This window comes from Mus caroli, unplaced genomic scaffold (assembly GCF_978045245.1).
Source record: "Mus caroli unplaced genomic scaffold, Mus_caroli_1 scaffold_15, whole genome shotgun sequence".
NCBI lineage: Eukaryota > Metazoa > Chordata > Mammalia > Rodentia > Muridae > Mus > Mus caroli.
This window is the reverse complement of record NW_028227270.1, coordinates 25,834,500-25,858,450: the sequence shown is the minus strand read 5'-3', so window position 1 is coordinate 25,858,450 and position 23,951 is coordinate 25,834,500. Positions and strand designations below refer to the sequence as shown.

The 23,951-nt window shown below is 46.0% G+C and overlaps 1 protein-coding gene across 1 annotated transcript; it reads right to left on the bottom strand.

The window, feature by feature from the left end:
* Positions 1-205: 205 nt before the first annotated feature.
* On the bottom strand, positions 206-14,156 carry F2rl1 (F2R like trypsin receptor 1). Its single transcript, XM_021180982.2, has 2 exons — positions 13,943-14,156; positions 206-2,776 (listed from the first exon to the last, which is right to left on the bottom strand). The coding sequence occupies exons 1-2, from the start codon at positions 14,031-14,033 to the stop codon at positions 1,668-1,670; spliced, it is 1,200 nt and encodes a 399-aa protein (XP_021036641.1). The 5' UTR covers positions 14,034-14,156; the 3' UTR covers positions 206-1,667.
* Positions 14,157-23,951: the final 9,795 nt, after the last annotated feature.

The window sequence follows — 23,951 nt, the reverse complement described above, 5'->3', positions numbered from 1 at the left end:
AAGGAAGGAAGGAAGGAAGGAAGGAAGGAAGGAAGGAAGAAAGAAAGAAAAGAAAAGAACAGACAGAGTGGGGTGAGCATCAGATCACTGCATCTAGAACAGCAGGATTCCCCCCTCCTCCTCCCCTCCCCACTTCTCTCCCCCCCTTCATACAAACACACAGCCTGAAAGAACTTGTTTTTTTTTTTTAAAAAAAGTTCATGCATTATTTATTTATAAAGCATTCATATAACAAGGTCATTTTTTTAAAGCCACAAATACAGGCAGTATATAAAGTAAGCCTGGAGCCATGTAGCCCTGCAATGGCCCCTTGTTACAGATCTTTCTCAAACAGATGAGAAGACGTTAATTCCATTATTGGACAAATTAGTGAACAAAACTGATAACATTAGTGAACAAAACTGATAATAAATATTCCAACGATCTGTTTTTATAAAATACTAACTGGTAGCTGAAAGCAGACAGGGGACTATTTGGTGGGGAGGGAAACGGCAAAGGGGGAGAGGGGAGGGGAAAGGCCCTGCTTCATGGGAAGGAATATGATCGAGGATGAAGGGAACTGACACTACAGTAATGCTTTATCGTGAAAATGTCTTAAGTTCACATGATGTAGTTAAAAATTAAGTTAGAAAAAAAAAAAACAACTAAGCAGTATTTGCAGTTGGCCCAAGTTAAAAACAAAAAAAACAAAACAAAACAAAACAAAAAAAAGACAAATTTTTTATTTACATGTTTAAGATCCTCATCTTCTTTTTCTTGACTAATAAACATACAAAATTAAAACCAAGTAATAAAGGAACTGAAAATCCCAATAAACCAATAGGCAAATTCATCATAAACTGACCAAAAAAAGAGGCTCAAAACACTGCTGTTGGTTTTTCTTTGCCAACATTACGGTGGTGCCCTGGCAAGCAGAAGCAGGCTCAGCTCTATGGTTCTGTGTCTGCAGTCATCACTAAGGTTTGTAGAGCCTCACCCCCACCCCCACCCCTTGTGTCTGAGCTCCCAGGGTTACGGACGCTAAGGGACCTGCACATTGATCAAGATTCCCAATAGTTCTGATGAAATGGTGTGAGAATGTAACTCCAGTCATCTGAATCCTATTGTCCTGCAAGGCCACTGTTAACCGGTTAGGATGCTGGCCAGGAGCCTCGTTCACAGACTCCTCTCTCAGCTCTGTAAAGTCAATCAACTGGACTGAAGCTGTACCAGGGCCTCAGGTCCTGACAACGCCGTGATGGACTCCTGATGGAAAAGGAAGCATTTCAGAGTCCTAGCCTTCTTCCAGGTGTAGTTTGTTGCTGTTGTTTGTTTGTTTGTTTGTTTGTTTTTGCAAGTCACCGAACCTCCATCTTCTCTTCATTTCCACAAAACATGCTCCTCTCAGTTCGTTCAGTTTCCTGATACTGATGCTTTTCATCATAGTGGAAGACTGTTCTCATGCAAAGAAGGAGACTTCTGGCAATTCTGAGGAGAGCTGCATGCTTGTGATTGGTGCAGAGTCCGGCAGCTTGGATAGGAAATGACAGCCCCATGCATGTTGGTGCATCCCTACCACGCACTCACACACGCGTGCACACATGCACACACACACACATACACACACACACACACCATCATCATCATCATCATCATCATCAAGCAGGCTTGACATCCTCAGGTACAGCTCAGTAGGAGGTTTTAACACTGGTTGAGCTTGAAGAGTAGGAGCTGGACTTCCTGGAGAACTTGTTGGAGGTGAGCGAGATTTGCATGCGATTCACAGTGCGGACACTTCGGCAGAGGAGCGCATTTCGGGCGTGATCCCTGAAATCTTTTGAGACAAAGTAATAGACAAAGGGGTCTATGCAGCTGTTGAGGGTCGACAGGCAGAGGGCGACGAGGTAGAGGGCGTAGACGTGGCTCTGCCTCTGGGTTTTGATTAGGAAGTAATGCACTACGAGCAGAAAGTTGCTTGGAGCAAAGCAGATGAAGTACATGGCCAGCACGGTGATGATGAGTCGGATAGCCCTCTGCCTTTTCTTCTCTGAGTGTTCATCCATAGCAGAAGAGCGGAGCGTCTTGATCATGAGCACGTAGGCAGATGCAGTAAGGAGGGCCGGGAACAAGAAGACTCCAATGGCCAATGAGAGGAAGTAATTGAACATGTCCCCCACCAATACCTCCTCAGGCAGCACATCGTGACAGGTGGTGATGTTCAAGGCTGGAATGTAGATGGTCTGCTTCATGACATACAAAGGGATGGTGACCAGAAAAATCAGGAGCCAGATTGCCAAGGAGACGCCAACGGCGATGTTTGCCTTCTTCCTGGGGTGTCCCATGGGGTTCACGATCACCCAGTACCTCTGCACGCTGAGGCAGGTCATGAAGAGGATGGAGCAATACATGTTACCATAGAAAAAGCCAATGAGCACCTTGCACAGGGCCTCCCCGTAGACCCAGTTGTTGCCATGTAGGTGGTAGGAGATCTTCAGAGGGAACCAGATGACAGAGAGGAGGTCAGCCAAGGCCAGGTTGGCCATGTAAATCACAGCGGGGTGTTTCTTCTTCGTTCGGAAAAGGAAGATCCAGAGGGCCATGCCATTACTGGGCAAACCAATCACAAACACAATAATGTAGACGACCGGAAGAAAGACAGTGGTCAGCTTCCCGGTGAGAATGGACGCAGAGAACTCATCGATGGAAAAGCCTGGTTCTACCGGAACCCCTTTCCCAGTGATTGGAGGCTGGGTTTCCAATCTGCCAATAAGACTTCTTCCTTTACTGTTGTTGCGTCCTGTACAAAGAAAGCAGGGCAGAGTCATTACTGAGATAAATGGTCCAACAGTAAGGCTGCTGTGTTTTAAATGGAACATTTCAGATGAACACAGACAGATGTCATTAGAGTATTGCGGACAATATTCTCTTTCAGTGACCGACCGTCCTACACAGGTGACGGTTGAAGTCTAATTCTTGTGTGTGCTGGCAAGTATTTTACCACTGAGCTACATCTTTGCCCCGGCAATGGTATTTCATTAACATTAACAGTGAGAGTTTTGGGTTCCGTATAGGAAAGTGACTTCTAGAAATCTTAAGACTGACAGGGTTTCATTTTATTTTCTTTAAGTAGCTATACTCACTAGTTCTTTTATTTAATCACACAACCACCAGCAGTCTTTGATTGGTCAGTTAGTAAAGACAGATAGATGGATGATAGATAGGTAGATAGATAGATAGATAGATAGATAGATAGATAGATAGATAGATAGATAGATAGATAGATCAGTCTAGGATTGTGTGGTAACTCTTCCCGAGTTTTTGGTGAGTAAGGCAGCCTTGTCTTGCCATCAGCTGTCTTGGTTCTCATTTTCTGGTTGTTGTCTATCCTACTCTAGCCTTAAGCCAAGATTTAACCTAGCTGTCAACCACACCCTGCCCCAGGGGCCAGCCTAGGGAGATTCCAGAACCAGGAGGCATTCCCTTGTCCGCCCACAAGAAATACTATAATGGGTAGGCATTCTCCATCTCTCTGCTGGCTTCATAAACATCCTCCCACTGAGCTCAGTTGGCAGGCAAGCCTTTTAGCATCAGGACCAAATGTGCTCTGACTTTTGAGCGTGTAACAGCAAGCTTTAACTTAGGATGCTTCCTTCATACCATGAATTGAAAATTCAAAACCACAAATAACCCTGGGTGTGGTAGGATGTGCCTATAGTCTCAGCTATTTGGAAAGCTGAGGTGAAAGGATTGTTTTAGCTTAAGGAATCTGAGACCAGCCTGGGTGACATAGTGAGATTCCATCCAAAGCAAAGCGAAACAGAACAACCCTACCAAGCAGTGACTGGCAAGCCCAGTCTTCATCCTACCCCATCCTGTATTCCCTCACAGACCTGAAGGAGGAAGGGTGGACACTAAAGAATTTAACTTTAATGATGAGACTGGGGCCTCTACCGTCTGGAAACACCTGACCATTGTTCACGTTGACAAGGAAGACAGTATACCTCTTCTGACTTTCTCTAATATATTGTGTGCTCAGTTATCTGATCCGCTTCTGGTTCCAGACTCAGGTTCTACAGGACCGTTCGCTTCTGTAGGCTTCACCACATAGCACTGACATAGGGATAATGGGAGAAGCACTGGAGGTTACAGAGACCAGCAGTTCCCTTTCCACCCACTGTAGAAAAATAAAGATGCTCCCTACCCAAAAAAGAAGGTGTTCAAGCCCTAATCCCCAGTAGACAAGGGTCTTTGCAACCCTAAGGCACAATTTAACAACACTATCCTGGTTCTCCAGTCAGGCCCTCGGGCCAACGACAATGGTCTTTTAACAAGACAGAGGGAAGCTGGGGACAGAAAAGGAGAAAACAGCAGAGTCAACAACATGATGGACAATGGGAACAAAGGCTGGCACTGTGCCAAGGGGCACCAAAGATGGCAGCACCCGACCGGATGCTGGAGATAGGCAGATTCTCTCTCCCCCACCACTTTCATTCCTGACCCCTCACCTCAGAACCAAGAGAGTAACATCTGTTGTTTTATAGCTCTGGTCATCACAGTGGCCTTAGGAAAATAAACACATTTCACGTAAACATATGTATTGTTTCTATTTCTTCTATAACTGTCCAAAAAGAGCACTTTTTAAAAATTAAAATGGGGGCAGAAAGCTGGAGAGATGGTTCAGCGGTCAAGAGCACTGGTTCTTCCAGAGGTCCTTAGTTCAATTCCCAACAACCGCATGGTGGCTCATGACCATCTGTAATGGGATCTGATGCTCTTTCTGGTCTGCAGATGTATATGCAGCAGAGCACTCATATATTAAATAATATTAAAAGAAAAAATTAAAACAAGGGCTGGAGAGAGGGCTCATCAGTTAAGAGGACCAGCTGCTCTTCCAGAGGTCCTGAATTCAATTCTCAGCAACCACATGGTGGCTCACAGCCATCTATAGTAAGTTCTGATACCCTCTTCTGGCATGCAGGTGCCATGCAAATAGACTACTCATTCATAAAATACATAAATCACTTAACAATTTTAAAACAAAGCCAGGTGTAGTGGCATATGCCTTTAATATGGGACTTTGGAGGCAGAGGCAAATAGACCTCTATGATTTTGAGGCCAGCCTGATAGAATTATAGAATTCCAGACCAGCCAGGGCTATATAGAGCTCCCATCTCTAGTTAATTAATTAAAAAATTAAAACAAATATTCCTAAGGAGGTGGGGAATGTAGCTCAATTGGTAGAGTGTTTGCCTATTGTGTACCAGACACTGTAACCCCAGGTCTCAGGAGGTAGAGGCAGGATAATTGTAAATCCAAGGGTGCCCACAGCTACATAGTGAGTTTGAGGCCAGCCTGGGATACATGTCTCAAGAAAGATTACTCCTGAATATTACAATGTTCTTCAGATACTGAATTAGGTAACTCCATGAAGAATATGTTCTGCACGGTAACCCAATACTTACTTAGTACATAGATCCATAATGGAATATTGCACAAAATACCCTTCTATACAGAATGCATGTTGGTTCCCTGGAGTGTTTTTTCAAGCCAGAACCAGGACTGACTAACATTGAAGCAGCTCAAGGAAACAGTAATGATGTGTTTGCAGACTCAACAGCTGCAAGGAAACCTATCTAGGAGTGAAGGTGTCTTTAACGCAGCCCCTGGCCCAGCCCTGACATCCTCTGGATTACAATGCTCAGCTACCCACATCCACGGAAGAACTGAGGGGGGATCCAAAGCCACCGCTCCACTACGCATTTCTACAGGACGTTGGACTGGAACACCGAATGCCAGAAGCCACACATAGAACCACAACAAATTACAGGACCATGGGTGCCATCGTAGAGATTAGTACTGACTCACTGCGGGTCTGAAACTACGGTCTGCACTATATGCAAGGCACCTGTACCACATTCACCACAAACCCGACAAGGCAGCTCATGCTATTTTGCCTCATTTTATAGATGAAGAAGCTAAGGCACAAATCAGTAACTAAGTGTGCGTCCTAAAGTTAAACAGTTGTTATGTGGGAAAAATTAGTTCATTACCAGAAGCCATGAGTTTGCTTGCTATCCCTCACCACACCTAACTGGTACTACATGTTAGACTGCACAGAGATCTGCCCAATTTGCATGGATTCTACTCACACATTTCCTCAAGCAGAATATCTAAAACTAAATTTAACACACTAAAAGTTACTTTCTTCAATTAGCTCCTCCTTCAAAAATTAACACAGTCACCTGTATCAATGTCAACATGTTCTGCCAGCCCTTTAGAGGGATTTAAAATAAAAAGGCTTTGTAAATCCTCCACAGCTGCCCAGAGGACCCGTGAGCAGTGGGCCAGTGCTCTGGGGACCCCACTCATCCGCAAAGGCATCCAGGCCTGAAACAACCCGCTACGTGTATTGGTGGTTAGTTTTCTGTTCCTATGACAAAATATTATGAGCAAGACAATTTTCAGAAGGAAAATGTTATTTGGGCCTACAGTTCTGGAACACTCAGGGTGGGTCATGGTGGGGAGACCGGGCCGCAAGCTGCAGGCATGGCGGCAGGAACTAGACCCTATAGGTGGAACAACAATATGAACTAACCAGTACCCCAGAGCTCTTGTCTCTAGCTGCATATGTATCAAAAGATGGCCTAGTCGGCCATCACTGCAAAGAGAGGCCCATTGGACTTGCAAACTTTATATGCCCCAGTACAGGGGAACCCCAGGGCCAAAAGGGGGAGTGGGTGGGTAGGGGATTGGGGGGGTGGGTATGGGGGACTTTTGGGATAGCATTGAAAATGTAAACGCCAGGCGTGGTGGCACACGCCTTTAATCCCAGCACTCGGGAGGCAGAGGCAGGCGGATTTCTGAGTTCGAGGCCAGTCTGGTATACAAAGTGAGTGCCAGGACAGCCAGGGCTACACAGAGAAACCCTGTCTCGAAAAATCAAAAAAAAAGAAAAAAAGAAAAAAGAAAATGTAAACGAGGAAAATACCTAATTAAAAAAATAAATTAAAAAAAAAAGAGTACAAAACATCAAAATGAAATCTCCCAATTTCTACAAGCAGTGGAGATGTATTCTCTGAAAGACTCGTTAAATAATCCTTGTTATCATGTGGCCATTACTAATTAAAGTCCTATGGGTACTGACATTAAAATACTTAATAAAGCAAGAATAAATGGAAAAAAAAAAAGAACTCACACTTTCAAACGCAAGTACAAAGCAGAGGGAAAATCAAAAGTGGTGGAGACGCTTAACCTCAAAGCCTGCCCCAGCAACACCACACCTTCCAGACAGGGCCACTCACTAGAGAGCAGGTATTCAAATATTCGAGCCTATTGAGGAGGGGGGGGGTGCGCTCTCATTCAAAGCACCCTGAACTTCTGTGGTCAGTGGCTGGGGCTTGAGAGTTCTCACAAGGAAAATCAATTTTCTTCTGTTCCCAAAGAAAGTTACATAATGTTCTCTAACTACTAAGGTCACACAAAATAAGAGATGATTAGACACTGAAGAAATCTTGCTGGAACAGACTCTGACCTCATTGTGATCACAGTACATCTGCGCAGATGTAACAGAGATAAAAAGTGAGCAGCCAGGGGTGGCAAGATGGCTCATCGAGTAAAGGTGCTTGGTGCCAAGCTGGCATACCTGACTCTGAACCCCAGAACGCACGTGGTTGAGAGAAACAAGTCCCACACCACAAGCTTATCTCCCCATGTACACAATGGTATGTTCACACACACACACACACACACACACACACACACACACACACACACACAGACGGGGGAGGGGGGCCTGTAATTTAAAAAGTGGTTTAGGCCGGGCGTGGTGGCACACGCCTTTAATCCCAGCACTAGGGAGGCAGACGCAGGTGGGTTTCTGAATTCGAGGCCAGCCTGGTCTACAAAGTGAGTTCTAGACAGCCAGGGCTAAACAGAGAGACCCTGTCTCAAAAAAAAAAAAAAAAAAAGTGGTTTAGACACAACATACACATTCTTCACAGTTGTGGTGGACAAAAATCGGGGGTGGGGGGAGCCACAGCACGGCTAGGATCTGGTGAGCGCCCTCTCTCTCCCAGACTGCAGATTGCCAGCTCAGCCTGCATCCTCACAAGCCTTAGGTTTCTTGTTGCTAGGATTCAGCACATAACTGAGGGAGGAAGTGTTTCCTTAGGCTCGCAGCAGGAATGCCACACAGACAGGCACACTATCTGTAGGAGAGGGGTGGTAGACTTGCATGCTGATGCTCAGTTTGCCCTCTCCTTGTATGCAGGCTGGGACTAGCCTATGGAATGGGTGGGTGCCTGGCCACACTCAGAATAGGAATTCCCTCCTCAATTAGAACTGTTCTGGCAGGGCACGAATCCTAGCACATGGGAGGCAGAGGGAGTCAGTCTCTGAGATCGAGACCAGCCTGGTCTACAGAGTGAGCTCTAGGGCAGCCAGAGCTATACAGAGAAACCCTGTCTGGGGAAAAAAAAAGAAAAAAAAAAAAAAAAAAACAGAACATTAAAAAAACTGTTCTGAAAACGCTTCCTGGATATGCCCACAGGAATGCTTTTGTGATGATTCCAATCCAGTCAAGTCGACAGGGGTATGGAAACAACTCAGAAGTCCATCAACAGAAGAACAAATAAACAAAACGAGAAGTGTCCACAATGAGATGGCACCTAGCAATGAAAAGAAAGATCATGTACTGAAGCCGGACATGGCAGCCTATGCTTGCCGCAGACCTTGGCTGAGGTACGGGAATTGCTTAAGCCTAGGAATTTGATAGTCTGCCCCAGCAGAAGGAGCACCCATCTCAAAAATAAACAGGCTGGGATATAGCTCAGCTGCTACATGCCTGGAGGGCTTCTACCAGAAGCCGGAAGTCTGATCACTAGCACCCTATAAGACTGGGTATGGTAAGCCTACACTAATCACTCCATGAGGACGGGAACTTCAACGCCTCCGTTCACAACATGGCTAACTTGAGTGTGAGTTCAAGGCCATCATGAGCCACATGAGACTCAGAGACGCAAACAAACACGCAACCAAAGCAACCAAACATGCTGGGCGTGATAGTGGTAGCAAATGTCCATGACTGGTGTTCAAAAAAAAAAGGAAGGAAGGAAGGAAATAGGTTGTTGATGCATGCTGCAACATGGGTAAGTCTTGAAAACAAACCATTAAATAAGAAGCCAGTCACAGCGGCCCATACATTATGTGAATCTAATCAAATATCTAGAACAGGCAAGTCCATAGGTAGAAAGTTGACTATCAGTGGCCAAGGCTGGCTATGGGAAGGCTGTTATGCAACAACAAAGGGGATTCCTGTGGGTCATCAAAATGTGTTCAAATTGACCACTGGGATGGTCACAATTCTGTGAGTATACTGAAAGGCACTGGACTCTCTTTAAATGGGCTAATTGTGTGTTATGAAAATTATTTGGCATCGAGACCCTAATAAAGCTATTAAAAGTAACACAGAAAGACAGGCTGAGGGTAGAGACGAAACACATCTAGCCAAGAATTACTCATCACTGCTGTTGTGGTGGGTACCAAAAAATTAAATAAGAATGTTAAAGAGAAAGAAGTAACAAGGAACAACATTCCAACTAAAGAAGTATGGCTCGGGTTAAAACTTTAAAAAAGGAAGAGGAAGAAAGACGAGGAGGAGGAGGAGGAGAAGGCGTCATTCTTCGATTCCCCCAGCCCTGCGCAGATATACCACTGTAAAGGTCGGGAATGCACCTCAGTGGTAAAGTGCTTGCCCAGCATGGATGGACAAGGCTTGATTTCCAGGCTGCCTCCCCAAGCCCCTCACAAAATAGAGTTGGGAATCCCAGCTTTAAACTCAACACTGAAGAGTCTGGGACAGGAGATCATGAGTTCCAGGCAAGTCTGGGCTATTCAGCAAGATCTTGAATACAAAACATAAACAACACGCAAACGGTAGCAGCCATTCACATTAAACCATTAAGCCACTCTGTGTCCCAGTTCAAAGTCCTTGAGGCTCTGTCCTTTCTGTATTGCATACCAAACCGCTGGTATCCCTGATGCTAGTTGTAAACCAGGCTCAGTGTTTCAAAACTGAGCGGAGACTATGGGCGACTACAAAGTGGGGACACACCAGAGTACCTAGCTCTGAGTGCATCTTATTTGTAGGGCTACAATCAACAGTTCCTGCCAGGCATACAAAAACATACACCCACTCGTGTTCAAGGCCACACCCAGCCCCCACAACTGCCAAACAGGAAACGGGCCTGTGTATCAGCCTGCTCCAAAGTTACTATACCCCTAGTCCTAAGATTAGACACTCACCTTCCTACAGGAAATATACAGCCAACTGTAAACAAGAAACCAATAAAATAATACGCTGTCACCTGCTTCATAAGACTCTATTGTACATTATTCAAAAAACCTGAAATCTAGGGTCCTCTCACCAAGCTATAAAAAGTGTGTTTCCTTGAAGCAGAACATCGGGAGAAGAGCAAACCTTGCTCTGTCTTAGGTTTTCGGCCACCCAGAATGCAAGCTGACACAATCTTTTTAAAAGTTGAATCACTGTTTAACCACGGTACAAAATAACCCTCTCCATATCAAAACGATTTCAGTAATTTACGAGAGCTAGAACACCCCTACCAAACATGCACAGAAGTCTGTCTCCTGACTGCATATAGATTTATAGTTGAAATGCAAATAAGTCCTAGGACAGCTGTTGCAGGATGGTCCTTCTGTGGCTTAAGGGACACCAGTTGGTGGTAGGCTTGCTCTCAGTGTTTTGGCCCTTTCCCAGAGTTCTTCGCTACCAACTCTTGGGAGCACCGGATGGAGGAAAAAAAAAGGTTTCAGTTGCTATTAACAACTATTAATATTCATCTTATTCACCCTCCCCTAGGTACACTTTCAGTGAACTTCGCAAACTCTTTTTCTTTTTCCCCAGAGGAACTGTTTTCCTCAACATTTGTCCAGATAATAAAACCATAAGAAAGTCAAATACAGACTTCATGAGGCCTGAGGGATCACGGTTAATTAGTAACAGGAGGAAGGCAGGGGGACCAAGCATCAACCTCAAGTCCCATCTCCACGTTCATTAGAGTTCTTTTATACTACGAGACCTCGGAAAGATCCTGTGTGCCTGTTCACAAAACATTAATTTAACAAGACGAAGCCAGGTTTGCCGGTGCTGGGCTATAACCATAGCTACTCCGGATGAGGAAGTAGAACCCCAGGTTCAAGGCCAGCCTGGGTTACCTAGTGGACTCGAGGAAAGTTTGAGCAATTTAAGGAGACTTTGCCTCAAAATAAAATGTAAAATTAGGGCTGAGGCTCTAGCTCAGTGGCAAAGTGACTGGTTAATACATAGAGGCCCTAGGTTTAGTGCCTAATACCTGGGCCACACGTGGGGTGTGTATGTGTGTGTGTGTGTGTGTGTGTGCATGTTAGTGTGTATATGCCATCTTTTAAAGCTGTTAAAATTGCGTTACTGACCTTTACATGTTAAATCCCATACTTGTACAAGGCTTTCTAATTTGGAAATTTGTATTTTATGCATTTCTCATGTACAAAAGCATGGGAAAGATATAAATCAAAATGTTAGCAAGTGGTTATTTTTTTTTAAAGATTTATTTATTTATTATATGTAAGTACACTGTAGTTGTCTTCAGACATTCCATAGAAGAGGGAGTCAGATCTTGTTACGGATGGTTGTGAGCCACCATGTGGTTGCTGGGATTTGAACTCCGGACCTTTGGAAGAGCAGTCGGGTGCTCTTACCCACTGAGCCATCTCACCAGCCCGCAAGTGGTTATTTTAAGTACCAATGTTTAGGATGATTCCGTTAAATTTCTCCTTTTCCTGTTCTTTTTCTTCTCAGTAACCACATATTAATGTTACAATTTTAAAAAAGAAAATGTTATTGGGAGCTGGAAAGATGCCTCAGCATTGTATCCTCGTGGGCTCACAACTGTCTGTAACTCCAGTTCGAGGGGATCCAACACCCTCACCCAGATGTGAATGCAGGCAAAAACACCAGTGCACATAATTTTTCTAAAATTACATTTTAAAATGCTGTCTAGGCATGGTAGTGCATTTCTGTAATTCCATCATTCAGGAGAATAGACAAAACTGTTGCAAGTTCAAGGCCAATGTGGTCAACATAGACAATTTCAGGGCAACCAGGGATACACAATGAGACTAATTCAAAGGAAGAAAAGGAAGACTACAACAAACAAACAAACAAACACCCAAGAAGATCCCGTCTTAAAACTGAAATGGACTGACCGTGTGACTAGGAAAATAGCAACGGTCCAGCACTTGCCCAGCCTGTGCAAAGCCCTAGGTTGGATGCCCAGCATGGCAAGAAATCAAGAAACAAATATGGAGATGGAAGAGAGGGAGGGGAGCAGGAGAGGGAGTCAGTAGCAGTGATTGTGTCTGAGGGAACCTGACTTAAATGTCACATTCGCAATTCAGTGCCCCTCCCCCCAGCTGGGACCCTTTCCAATAAACAATTTTTTGGGAGTGGAGAAAACCAAGCCCAATCTGCTGTTTAACAGGCCAAGGAGCACACAGAAAGACCAGACCTAAGCGGCATGAGCAAAGACGGCAAGGTGCCCCGTGTCCTAGCCAAAATTAATTTAATTACAATTGGGGTGGGAGACCCAATACCTCCGTGTATCTAAAGACTCTTTTACTAGACTAACTCTTTAGGAAAGTTACCGGCAATGGAGCATAATTATGCAGAGAGAAAAGCCAAGTTGGGATATTAAGTAGCTCGGGTTAACAAGTAACCTAATTTTTTTGTTGTTGTTGTTGTTAAAATCAAGTTCACCACGTACCCTAGGAACCTCTACCTCCCAGTCTCACTCTGAAAACAGAGGAAGCCGACTAATCAGGGTATGCTTCCTATACTAGGTGAATCACGAAAGTAATCACTTCCAATCACTTTTTTTCCTAAAGTTTGCACACACTTTGTTCCTGAGTTTTTAAATTTCTAACTTTAAATGACAGACAAACGGAGAGGGGTTAGACGCTCTTCTACAACTTAACGACAAAGTAAAAGTGAGAAATAGCCTTTAAGACTACAGCAAGTTTAGCTGGGAAACGGAAACGCCAGGCCGGGTTTTGCAATAGCGCTATCAAGGGCAGCGAACACCCCCCACCCCACCCTACAGCCTACAGAGGTCCCCGTGGCTTCTAGAAGCGCCAGTTCGAGCTCACCAGGAGCTGCAACGCCCAAACCGGCAGCGGGCCAGAGGAGCACCGCCCCGAACCGCTTTCCTGTAGTTCTGTACCTTGGGCATGGCAGCCTCAGAGAGAGACCTGGGTGGCTGCCAGTGTTCGCTCCCGGCGGCGGGAAGGTCTCGAAATCTCTAGGCTAGAGATTTCACCTGGTCACCTGGTCGAAATGTAAGGGTCCGAAAGGGCCCCTTCTACCACCACGTGACATTCAAACCGCCTGAGTCCCAGCGCATCCACTGCGATGCCAGGTACGGTAGCCCCGAGTGGGTCTTGAACACTGTGGTTCAACCCGCAAAGAAAGGGTTCAGTGAGTGGGTGGGTGCGAGTGTAAAACTCGAGGTGGGAACTTCCCAGGGCTCGGGCTCCCACTCACTCCACCCAGACGTGAGCCATCAAATTGCTATAATCCGGGGGTCTAGTAAGACCCTGTCGGACGCAGTTCACAGGGTCCGCGAAAACCAATTACTGACTCAGTGTTTGCAAAGGAACGACCGCAGGGAGGGGAGGCTGAGTCCTGCCGGCGCTCCTTCCTTATCTCCCCGAACCACGTCGACGAGTAGAGATTGGAAGTGCCCAGACCAGGATTGTTTCTAGCGCGTCTTTGGTGGCACTTTGGTGTCCCGGCTGATTGGCCCTGGCTAGGGACCCCCATCAAAGCTACAGAGAGTGCCCAGAGGGTGTGCCCGCCTTCCCCGATTCCCCCACCAGCCCAGAGCGTTCCTTCGCCGCTCGAGCTCACCCGGTGCAAGGTTCTCGGTCGGGTTGCAGGAGACCGAAGCCGCCAGAAGGGTGATACCTCCCAGCAGCCACGCCAGGCTGAGACTTCGCATCCCCGGACGTGGGGCGGGCGGGCAATCCGCCACCAGTGGTTCGAAACTCGGAGCCCTACTCTGAGCACAGGGTCCCCTTCCCTTAACACGAGCTTCACTGAGCCTTCCTGGGGCGGGACCTGTTTCAGTGAAACCCGAGCCCCTAGACGCACCTGCGGAAGGCCACGCCTCCAGGAGACCACGCCCCCTCGAACGTCCTACGCAGGCCACACCCGGGGCCACCTGGCCCAGCACAGCCTGCCCGTAGCTCCGGTGTGCTGGCCAGCGTCCACTTGACTGCTGGAGTCGCCTGCGGGTGAGGCTGGACCGGTGAGGTGGCTACATTGGAATGCAAATGACAGGAAGGTTGGGACCCAGGGTTTTTAGAGCCTGGGCGATGTCCAAAACTATCTTTAACCTTTAATTACTTCAGAGAACCAGTGAGGTCATCCTGTGAATGTTAGAAAGTCTATGCTAGTTGCCTTTGTCTTCAGTAATTGGTGTGGAAGGCTTTGTGGTGTAATGGGCAGTGCGGGACCGATAAGGGGTTCTTGTTGGTTATTGTTTTGTTGATTGTTGTCTTGGTTTGCCTTTTTGCGAAAGCTTTCTTTCCCACCACCCACCTGACTTCAAACTTGTGACGATTCTCCAGCCTTGACCTCCTAAGTGCTGGGGTGCCAGGATTGTTCCACCAGTTCTGGGATTAACTCATCTGTTATCCAGTGTCATTAAACAAACCTGGATGTGTGGGAAGCACTAGCCGCCAATGGTTCAGTACTGTTAGCTTGTCTAATGCCCTCAGCACTGTATGTGCCCTCTCCATCTGTCTTCCCATTTTACAGACTAGGAGATGGAACTGAGAATGTTTGCTGCCTCTGGGGTTACACAGTTCTTTAGCACAGTTTGTAAAGGTCCAAGCTCAAGTCTGTGACTGAAATTTGTCCACAATTTGTTGCTCTATACCTGATTCCACTCGGGTCTCTTCTGCATCGTGATCCCGTGTTCCAAAGAAATATATAAGCATGGGTTGGGGTGTGTAGCTCCGTAGTAGAGCACATACTTAGCATGTCCAAGGACCAGAGTGAATCTCCACCACAGAGTCAGAGGCAGGAGCATAAAGAATTGGAGGCCATTTGGGCTACATAGTAAAACCCTATCTTAAAAATAAATTAAAACTAAGACAATAAATCAGACTTTACTGTTGTTCAAGAAAACTGTGGTTTGAATTACAGAGAAGATACTGGAAGGATTCATAAGCGGAAGAGGCTCGGATGAGCCCAAAGCAGGTGTCTCCACAGGGAGGTGATTTCAATATAGGAAGAGCTGGCTGCAGTCCTGGACAGCTCTGAAATGATAACAGAGTTAGAAGAAAGACCAGAGTTAGCCATTTCCCTCAGGTTTGAGGATGTCTACCTGGCATGTTGCAGAGGGGTTCCACTCCAGAGGGAAGGGTCAGACTGGCTCTTCCTCTCAGGAGCCTTCAGTGAGGCAGTCACTGTTGACAGGTTATTAATATCTGTGCAGCCTAGAGCCAAGTGGTCACTGCCATCGTCCCATAAGTGTGTAGAATGCAGCTTCCATCTGATGAAAGGTCTAGGTCACTCCTCAACATGCCTGATGGATGGTTAGTCTTCTGCCTCTTCATTCTGCCCCCACAGGGGATCACACACAGCCAGAAATCAGAGAAGCAAATGGTCCTGAATAGGCCATGAAAATAGAATGCTTCCTTTCTAGATGACAGAAATGGACAGGTAATGGACACACACACACATACACACACTCTCTCTCTCTCTCTCAGGAGTGGTCAGAAAAAGCAGCCCAAGGGTTGAGACAATTCTCTTTTTTTTTTTTTTTTTTTTTTTTTGGTTTTTCGAGACAGGGTTTCTCTGTATAGCCCTGGCTGTCCTGGAACTCACTTTGTAGACCAGGCTGGCCTCGAACTCAAAAATCCGCCTGCCTCTGCCTCCCGAGTGCTGGGATTAAAGGCGTGCGCCACCACGCCCGGCTCGAGACAATTCTCTTTAATGGAACATCTCTGAGGGGTCTCTTTGGCTGTGTCTCGAAGTTCTTTTGGGACTGTGAATGGAACTTAACTTTTTCCTTTGTGTAGGCTTTGGGTGTGGTCTGGCTTCTCCCCTTCTGTGCCTCTACGACCTTGGATAAACTATTCACACTATGTTTTGATTTCTCACTTATGGAAATGGGATTAGCATTTTGTCTATTTAAAGACACCTAGGGATAAAACAGAGGTTCTGATATGAGGTAGAACAAAAATCTTTCCTTTCTCTCAGGAGTACCTGCCCCACCGCCTGTACCACAGCTTTCAGGGTGTGGCTCCAGGACCCTCTCTTCAGAAAATTGACTTCTAAAAGTGCAGAGTGTAATCTAACCTAAACATTCCTTATGGCAATCAATAGGTAAAAGTGGCCAGGCAGTGGTGGCACACACCTTTAGTCCCAGAACTTGGAAGGCAGAGGCTGTTGGAATTCTGAGTTTGAGACCAGCCAGGTCAACGTAGTGAGTTCCAAGACAGCCAGATCTATACAAAGAAATGCTGTTAGTGGGGAGGGAAGAACCAGGAGAGAGTGGGGCCATGAGTCAGTATTTTAATGTGTTCTTTTTACATGTGTTTATGTATTTATGTAGTGTGTGTGTGTGTGTGTACCTACATACATGACCCTGCACAATCTAAAGTAGCCAGCGATGACTCAAGGGACCACTGTGCAGCAGTGAGGTCCTCTGGGGTGTTTTTTTCTATGGTAGGGTCCAAGTTCCTCTCTGGAGGGTTGATTCACTGATCCTGGGATGGAACACGAAAACTAACCTCTTTGTTCAAGAAAGCCCATGCCCTGGGTCTTTTGTTAACTGTCCTGGTGTATGCTGCTGTCTCTGCCCTTCCTGCCCTAAAACACCTCAGTTTGGACAATGCTGAGCCTACTCAACAGAATCCCATTCTGAAAAGGGCCAGTCCACTCCTGAAGAGAGACACCAGTTCATCTCTGATGATCCTCCAGTCTTTCCTACCTCATACAGTGTAATTACCACCATGTTATCTAGTCCTGATAGTGGCTCCTTTCTTGTAGAGTGCATCTGAGGATGCTCATGAAGTAGCACCGACCGCGCCTGGCACAGAAGAGAGAGCCGCTGTTTGGTGATTGCCTTCAGTGAGAAATCCTTCTCTTCAGAGAACCATGTGTAAGCCTCCAGACGCTTCCAAGCTCCACAGACACTCACGTCATAGGAACTGAGTTTGAATCACCAAAATTTCCAAGAAATGGTTCTAGTGAACAATGCTATCCGTTAATAATCTCAAGAAGGTGGTTTATTGGTCTGGGGATGTAGTTCAGGGGTAAAGAGCTTGCCAGGCATACTCAAAGCTCTGAATTTCATCCCTAGCACCACCACTGTAATTAATTAGTTAATGTGATTGGAGGGGGGAGGGGAGTTTTGAGACAGGGTTTCTCTGTGTAATGTTAGCTGTCCTGAAACTCGCTCTAGAGACCAGGCCGACCTTGAACTCACAGAGATCCGCCTGCCACTGTCTCCCGAGCAGTCAAAATGAATAAATGAAGTATACTCATAGACGACAGTTTGCAGGTGTTTTTTTTTTTCAAATCTTGTGGCTTTTTTTTTTCTTTTTAATCTGATGATTCATTTGCCTGAACGGCCTTGAGGTATCTATTGCATGAATCTGTGAAACACTCAGGAATAGCTAACACCTGAGTGCCTGGGTGCCAGAGACAGGGGGCTTCCTGCGCTTTTCCCGCTGACTATAATTTGAAGAGAACATTTAGACTGTGGGAGAAGAGGCAGGAAAAGAAACAGAATTCTGCATTATTCATTTATTTATTCATTTATCTTGTCAAAAACAAGTGACTCTTCCTGGAACAGTGAAGTCCTGGCCAGCTATAGCTGGAGGAAAAGCTGCTCAAGTCATTCACCCATCCATTGAGCAGACCTCTCGACAAGTCTAGCAATGAACTTCTTTTACGTGATAAATCCTTCAGTCGCTTTCCAGGCTCCCAATACCCAACTGTAGAAATGATACAGTTGACCTAACTGTAGAAATTATACAGTTGACCTCCCCAGGCCCCATCTACCCTTGAGTCTCCTCATTGGCAGTTGATCATCTGCTGGTGGGACCACACTGCTGGCCTCTCTACAGTGGAGTGACCCTGGGTTAATCTTTTGAGTTTCTTTCCAAAATGTGTATTTGTTCATTGGTTGATTGATCCACTCCTGTGGTTTGAAGTACTGTATATATTAGCAACTCCACATCTTTTTCTACCCTAGATTTCTCCAGGACAGGCATAACATATTCATCTAGAGACTGGGGAGATGGCTCTCTGATTAAGAGCACTGGCTGCTCTTCCACAGATCCTGAGTTCAATTGCCTGCATCCACATGGTGATTCATGATCATCTATAAAAGGAGCTGATGCCCTCTTCTGGCATGCAGGTGTACATGCAGACAGAGCACACCTACATTTAAAAAAATTAAAATAAAATAAAATAATTCACCTAGCATTTCCTTTGGGTAAGTCTCACACTAGAGTATTGATGTATTCGCCTAGTACCTCACCTTTCTTTGTACACTCTCCTCATCACTTCAGGCTACATCTCTTTCCCTCCAGTTCTTCAGGTTAAGGGGAAAAAGTCTTGCTTTGCTCCTGACTACTTATGTTCCATATCTGATCTGTCAGCAATTCCACTTGATGTCGTATCCCAAATCCCACCCTGGCCCTAGTGCTGGCTACCTTCTGCATATATTATTACAATAGCCTCAATAGCCCGTGAGTGGACTCCGTCCTTTCATCCATCACCTTCTACTACCCCACCCCCTGCCCTGCAGTCTTCCCACTGCATAGCAGTTAGAGTAAATCTGTCGAAATGGCCACTGAAACAGTCCACTTCCTTATAGAATGAAAGTGTCCCACTTCCCTTTGTAAAACACAAAATTTTCCCAGGTATACTCCTGCTATCTATCCTATCCTTGATTTGCACATACACAGTATCTGGCTTGGTCTTCTATTATTTCTTTGCTCACCCGTTTCCAGGTCAAGTATGCCTCCTGCCATTCCTCAGTACTTGCTACATCCCGCTTGGGCACCTTTCCTTCGGACACTCTCAGGCATCCCCCTGGGTGTTGGCTTTCTTAGACTTACAGATCATCTAAGCTGGAGGGGTGCTTAGAAGCTGAAGGCTCCCTTCCTCACTTCACATCTCTCAGATTGTACACAGTGGGGCTGAGAGGTCTGGACGACAGCCAAAGACAAAACTGATGACATCGACACCCAGAGGAATAACCTCCCTAGTTGGCCACTAATGCCTAAAACGGACTCCTATGAGAATTCGAGACAGGGGCTAGCCAGGAACCATTAGCTATAAATCTCCTAGGATAGATCTTAGGCATTAGTGCCCAAGCCAAGTATTGTCTAGATTATGATCTATGGAGTTTATTATTTAAAAAAAAATTATGCATACCTTTAATCCCAGCACTTGGGAGGCAGAGGCAGGTGGATTTCTGAGTTCAAGGACAGCCTGGTCTACAGAGTGAGTTCCAGGACAGCCAGGGCTACACAGAGAAACCCTGTCTCAGAAAACAAACAAACAAACAAACACAACAAAACAAAATTATATTTATTTTATTTAATGTGTATGCATGTTTTTCCTGCATGTATGTATATGGACCACATGCTTGCCCTGTACCCACAGAGATCAGAAGAGGACATTGAATCCCCTAGAACTGGAGTTACAGACATTGTGAGCAACCATGTCAGTCCTCTGTAAGAGCACTTAACTGCTGAGCCCTAGCCCTAGCTTTCTTAGTTAGATTTTTTTTTCCTGTCACACAAACCAAGCAGAATGTACATTTAAATTTTTCTTAGACTTATTGAGTGTGTTCACATACATTTATTGGTGTGTGCATGTATGGTGCTGAATGTGCCATGGCAGGCATTAGAGGTCAAAGTCTAATGTTGGGAAGTTGGTTCTTTCCTTCTACCATGTGGGTCCCAGAGATAGAACTAAGATGGTCAAGCTTGGAAGCAAGTACCTTCACCAATCAAGAGCCATCTCACCAATCCTCTTAGAATTTTTTTTTTTTTTTTTTTTTTTTTTTGGTTTTTCGGGACAGGGTTTCTCTGTGTAGCCCTGGCTGTCCTGGCACTCACTTTGTAGACCAGGCTGGCCTCGAACTCAGAAATCCGCCTGCCTCTGCCTCCCGAGTGCTGGGATTAAAGGCGTGCGCCACCACGCCCGGCTAGAAATATTTTTTAAAGAAGACAGTTTAGGGAGAGTTTCAAGCTTGGGCTGGGACTTTTGACAGGAGACATGTGGTAACAGAGTCAGGCATGACATCATGGGAGATGCAGCTGCAATGGAAATCCCAGCCTCCTAAAAAATGAGCATGCCATGCAGAACAGAACTGGAACTGACCTCATGTATCCAGCTGGCAACATCTGGACCAGTGATTATTTATTGAAATAAGTGCATGGCATGTTGAGCAGTCATGACACCACCTGATGACTGTAAAGTCGGCAGTGGAGGATCTGCTGAGCTCAGCTGTTCATTTAGGCAGTCCTTGAGTGGAGGGGCGGGGGCGGGGTGGAGGTGATCTTCATTACTAACTTGACCATACTGAGCGGTGTCTAGAATTGGCGATGTGCTCCTAGGTGTTGTGGGGTGGTTTGTTTCTACAGAGTACAGTGACTGGGAGAGATGTAGGCAGAAACTTCCATGCAGCTGCCCAGATAAACAAGCAGGATAAAGAGCAGGAACAGTGTGCAGCCCTGCCTTCCGTGCTTTCTAAGCAAGTGCCTCTTTTCTGTGGCTGCTGTCTTCCACTGACCTCTGACTCCAGCCTCTTCAGTCTTTTACCAGGAACTCCATGCCAGTGACCTTCCCTCCCGACCTCCAGTGTCAGACTGGAACTGTTGAGGCCACTGCTAGGTTCTCTGACTGTTCAGCCTCCTATTACAGCCCGCCCCTTATCTGCACACCCTTCTGTGAGCATTCAGCAGGGAGTGAGGGCAGAGCCTGGCTCACTGAGAGAAGGCAGGGTGAGACCAAGGATGGACTTTGCTCCTGTACTAGGATCTAGACGTGCTAAGTCAGGTTCACATGGCATAACTCAGGGGAGACACCACCCACTTCATTTCAGAAAAACCCTGTTGTTTGTTATAAAATCATTCATAACAGCCTCTTAGGGTAAGTGGGGAGGAAAAGATATATATATATATATATATATATATATATATATATATATATATCTCAGAATATTTACTTAGCATGCAATTTCCCTGTTTACAGCCCTGGCAGTAACCAGAGATACACCCGCTACTACAGTGGCTCTTGACTAGCCCCTTTCTCAAATTCTCATAGCTAGGAGAAATGTTGCCTTCTCTTGTGTGTGTGGTCCTTAAGAAACAGTGGATTCACCTATAAGACTATAAACAGTGGTTAGGAGTGTTTCTCTCATACGGTCAACAGCATTTGTTTTGTTTCTTAGCCAGAGTGACCTAGAGCTTGACACACAGCTGAGTGATTGTCCTGAATCCTTTGGAGTGCTGCCATTACAGGCATGAAGCCCACTGGCTGGAAATCTTTTCTAAAGAGATAAACTAAGATCATAATGTGGTAGTGTTTGCAGTAGTGACATATGAATCTGTAGTTAACTCCCTATGGTGCATGGTATGGAGCTAGAGTAGAGACAGCCATCCTTCAGTCCTACAGCTTATCAGTCACACCACAGAGAGCAGATCCTGAATACTGTTGCCTCAACAACCCCTCTCCCACCCTGGGTCATCCCCTTGTCTCTGTCTTTCTCTTCACTGATGTGGTGACACTAACGCCATGCTTTTTAACAGGTTCAGGAGTAGCGATAATGGCTCAAAACTTCTTTGGAGACCACGAGAGAACACTACCAAAATGCAAGACATTGGCATTATTGCTTCTACTAGCCATAGCAAAAGGTCATACTAAAGCTAACCGCAAGGACCTAGACATGGTAGGACATGCCTGTAACCTCTGTACCTGGGAGGCAGAGGCAGGATCACTGTAAGTTCCAGGCCAGCCAGACCTCCATCATGTGATCCTGTTTTAAATAAAAAAAAGGGGGGGGCTAGGGATGTAGCTCAGTTGATGCTGTGCTTGGTATGTTTATAAAAAGATGAAGAGATAGGGAATATGTTCTTCTATGGAGGGGTGGTGAGCTATGGAGGAAGAGGATGTCTCAGTGGGCCAAGGCATCCCTTCCCTCTGAGGGACCAGCCACAGCAAGGTATAGTATAGAATAGAGTTTATTCGGGGCATGGGAGGGGAGTTAAGAGGGTAATAGAAGCAGAGAAAGGCAGAGAGAGGAGAAAAAGTACAGGCTGGCCATGAGTACACAGAGAGATGGGGGAGGGAGAGAGAGGGGAAGGGTGAGGGGACAGGGAACAAGAAGGGAAGAGAACAAGAGAGAGAGGAGTGAGTCGGGCATGGCGGAGCATGTCTTTAATCCCAGCACTTGGGAGGCAGAGGCAGGAGGATTTCTGAGTTCGAGGCCAGCCAGGGTTATACAGAAAAACCCTGTCTCGAAAAACCAAAAAGAGGGGAGAGAGAGAGAGAGAGAGAGAGAGAGAGAGAGAGAGAGAGAGAGAGAGAGAGAGAGAGAGAGAGAGAAATGATTGGTGGAACAGTGCGCCCTTTAGACTGGTCTTTAGGGAATGAGGTAATAGGGGCTTGCTTAGCCTCTCCCTTCTCGCCTTTGTGCTCTCTGACCCACCTCTTCCAAGAAGGGGGGGAAGGGGGGGAGGTGAGTGGTCCGGTGAAATGTTCTAAAGGCTGAGCTGATCTCTTCAACATCATACACACACACACACACACACACACACACACACACACACACACACACTAGCCCTCAGGGTGAGATCTGAGATAGGCTCTTCCCGACCCACCTCCCCTGCCTCTTGGAATCAGAAATGCTGCCTCCCTCCACACTCCAGAAGGGACCATGTGGAAAGGAGTCAGGACCTGGACACAAGGTTCCACAGTTCTGGGTTATATCTTTCTTCTATCACTTACTAGTTTTATGATTATGAAGGGTAAATTTGTCACTAGTTTGACACCTCTATACCGTCACCCATCTGTTGTGAGGATTCTGAGGACCCACGGGTATTCCCACTGGGACTAAGAGGTGGGAGCAACTGGGTTTTAACTGGAGTCCCCCGCAGTGACTACAGAGAGAGACCTGGCAATATCCCCAGGAGTATCTGGATTTGTGTGAAAGTCAATGCAACAGGTGGCAGAGTGACTGCAGGGAGAGCTGGGAGGTTGGGGGGGGGGGCGCCACTCCTCGAAGACGGCAGAGGAAGACAGAGGAAAGGGAGTCTGGGAAACTCCGGGAAGAAGTGGGGAGGGGTCAATTCCCAGCTGCTGCCAAGTACCACAAACCAGTTTGGTCCTGTTTTGCTTTTGTGCACTGATCATTAACATTTGAAGGAAGAGTTTGTAGTGAGCTGGGAGCCCTGCTGTGCATTCAAGGGAAAAGGGAGAGGCTGCGAAAGTGCTTTGCTGCTAGCCTGGTTTTTTTAGAGTTTGCAGGCTTGTCCAACTCATAAAATGTAACAATTTTGGAATTTAAAAAAAAGACTACAATAAGCAAAGGCAACAAGGTGTCACCTTTACGCCTTACCTCTTACGAAATGAAGAGTGCATTGGCTTCTTGATAGAAATAACAGGATTCAGAAGTGGCTTTAAAAGTAGATGCCATATCTTAATACGCATTCCCTGTGTGCAACACAAAATGTTTGTCTTAACAGAAGATAGCATGCTTTGTTTTCTTTCTTCCTTTTTTTTCCCACATTTAGAAAAGCTATTGATTTTTATTTCCACTGGGTGGACAATTACAGTTATTTTCCCCGTATGAGCCCCCTAAGAGCAAATAGCTATGTTCTGT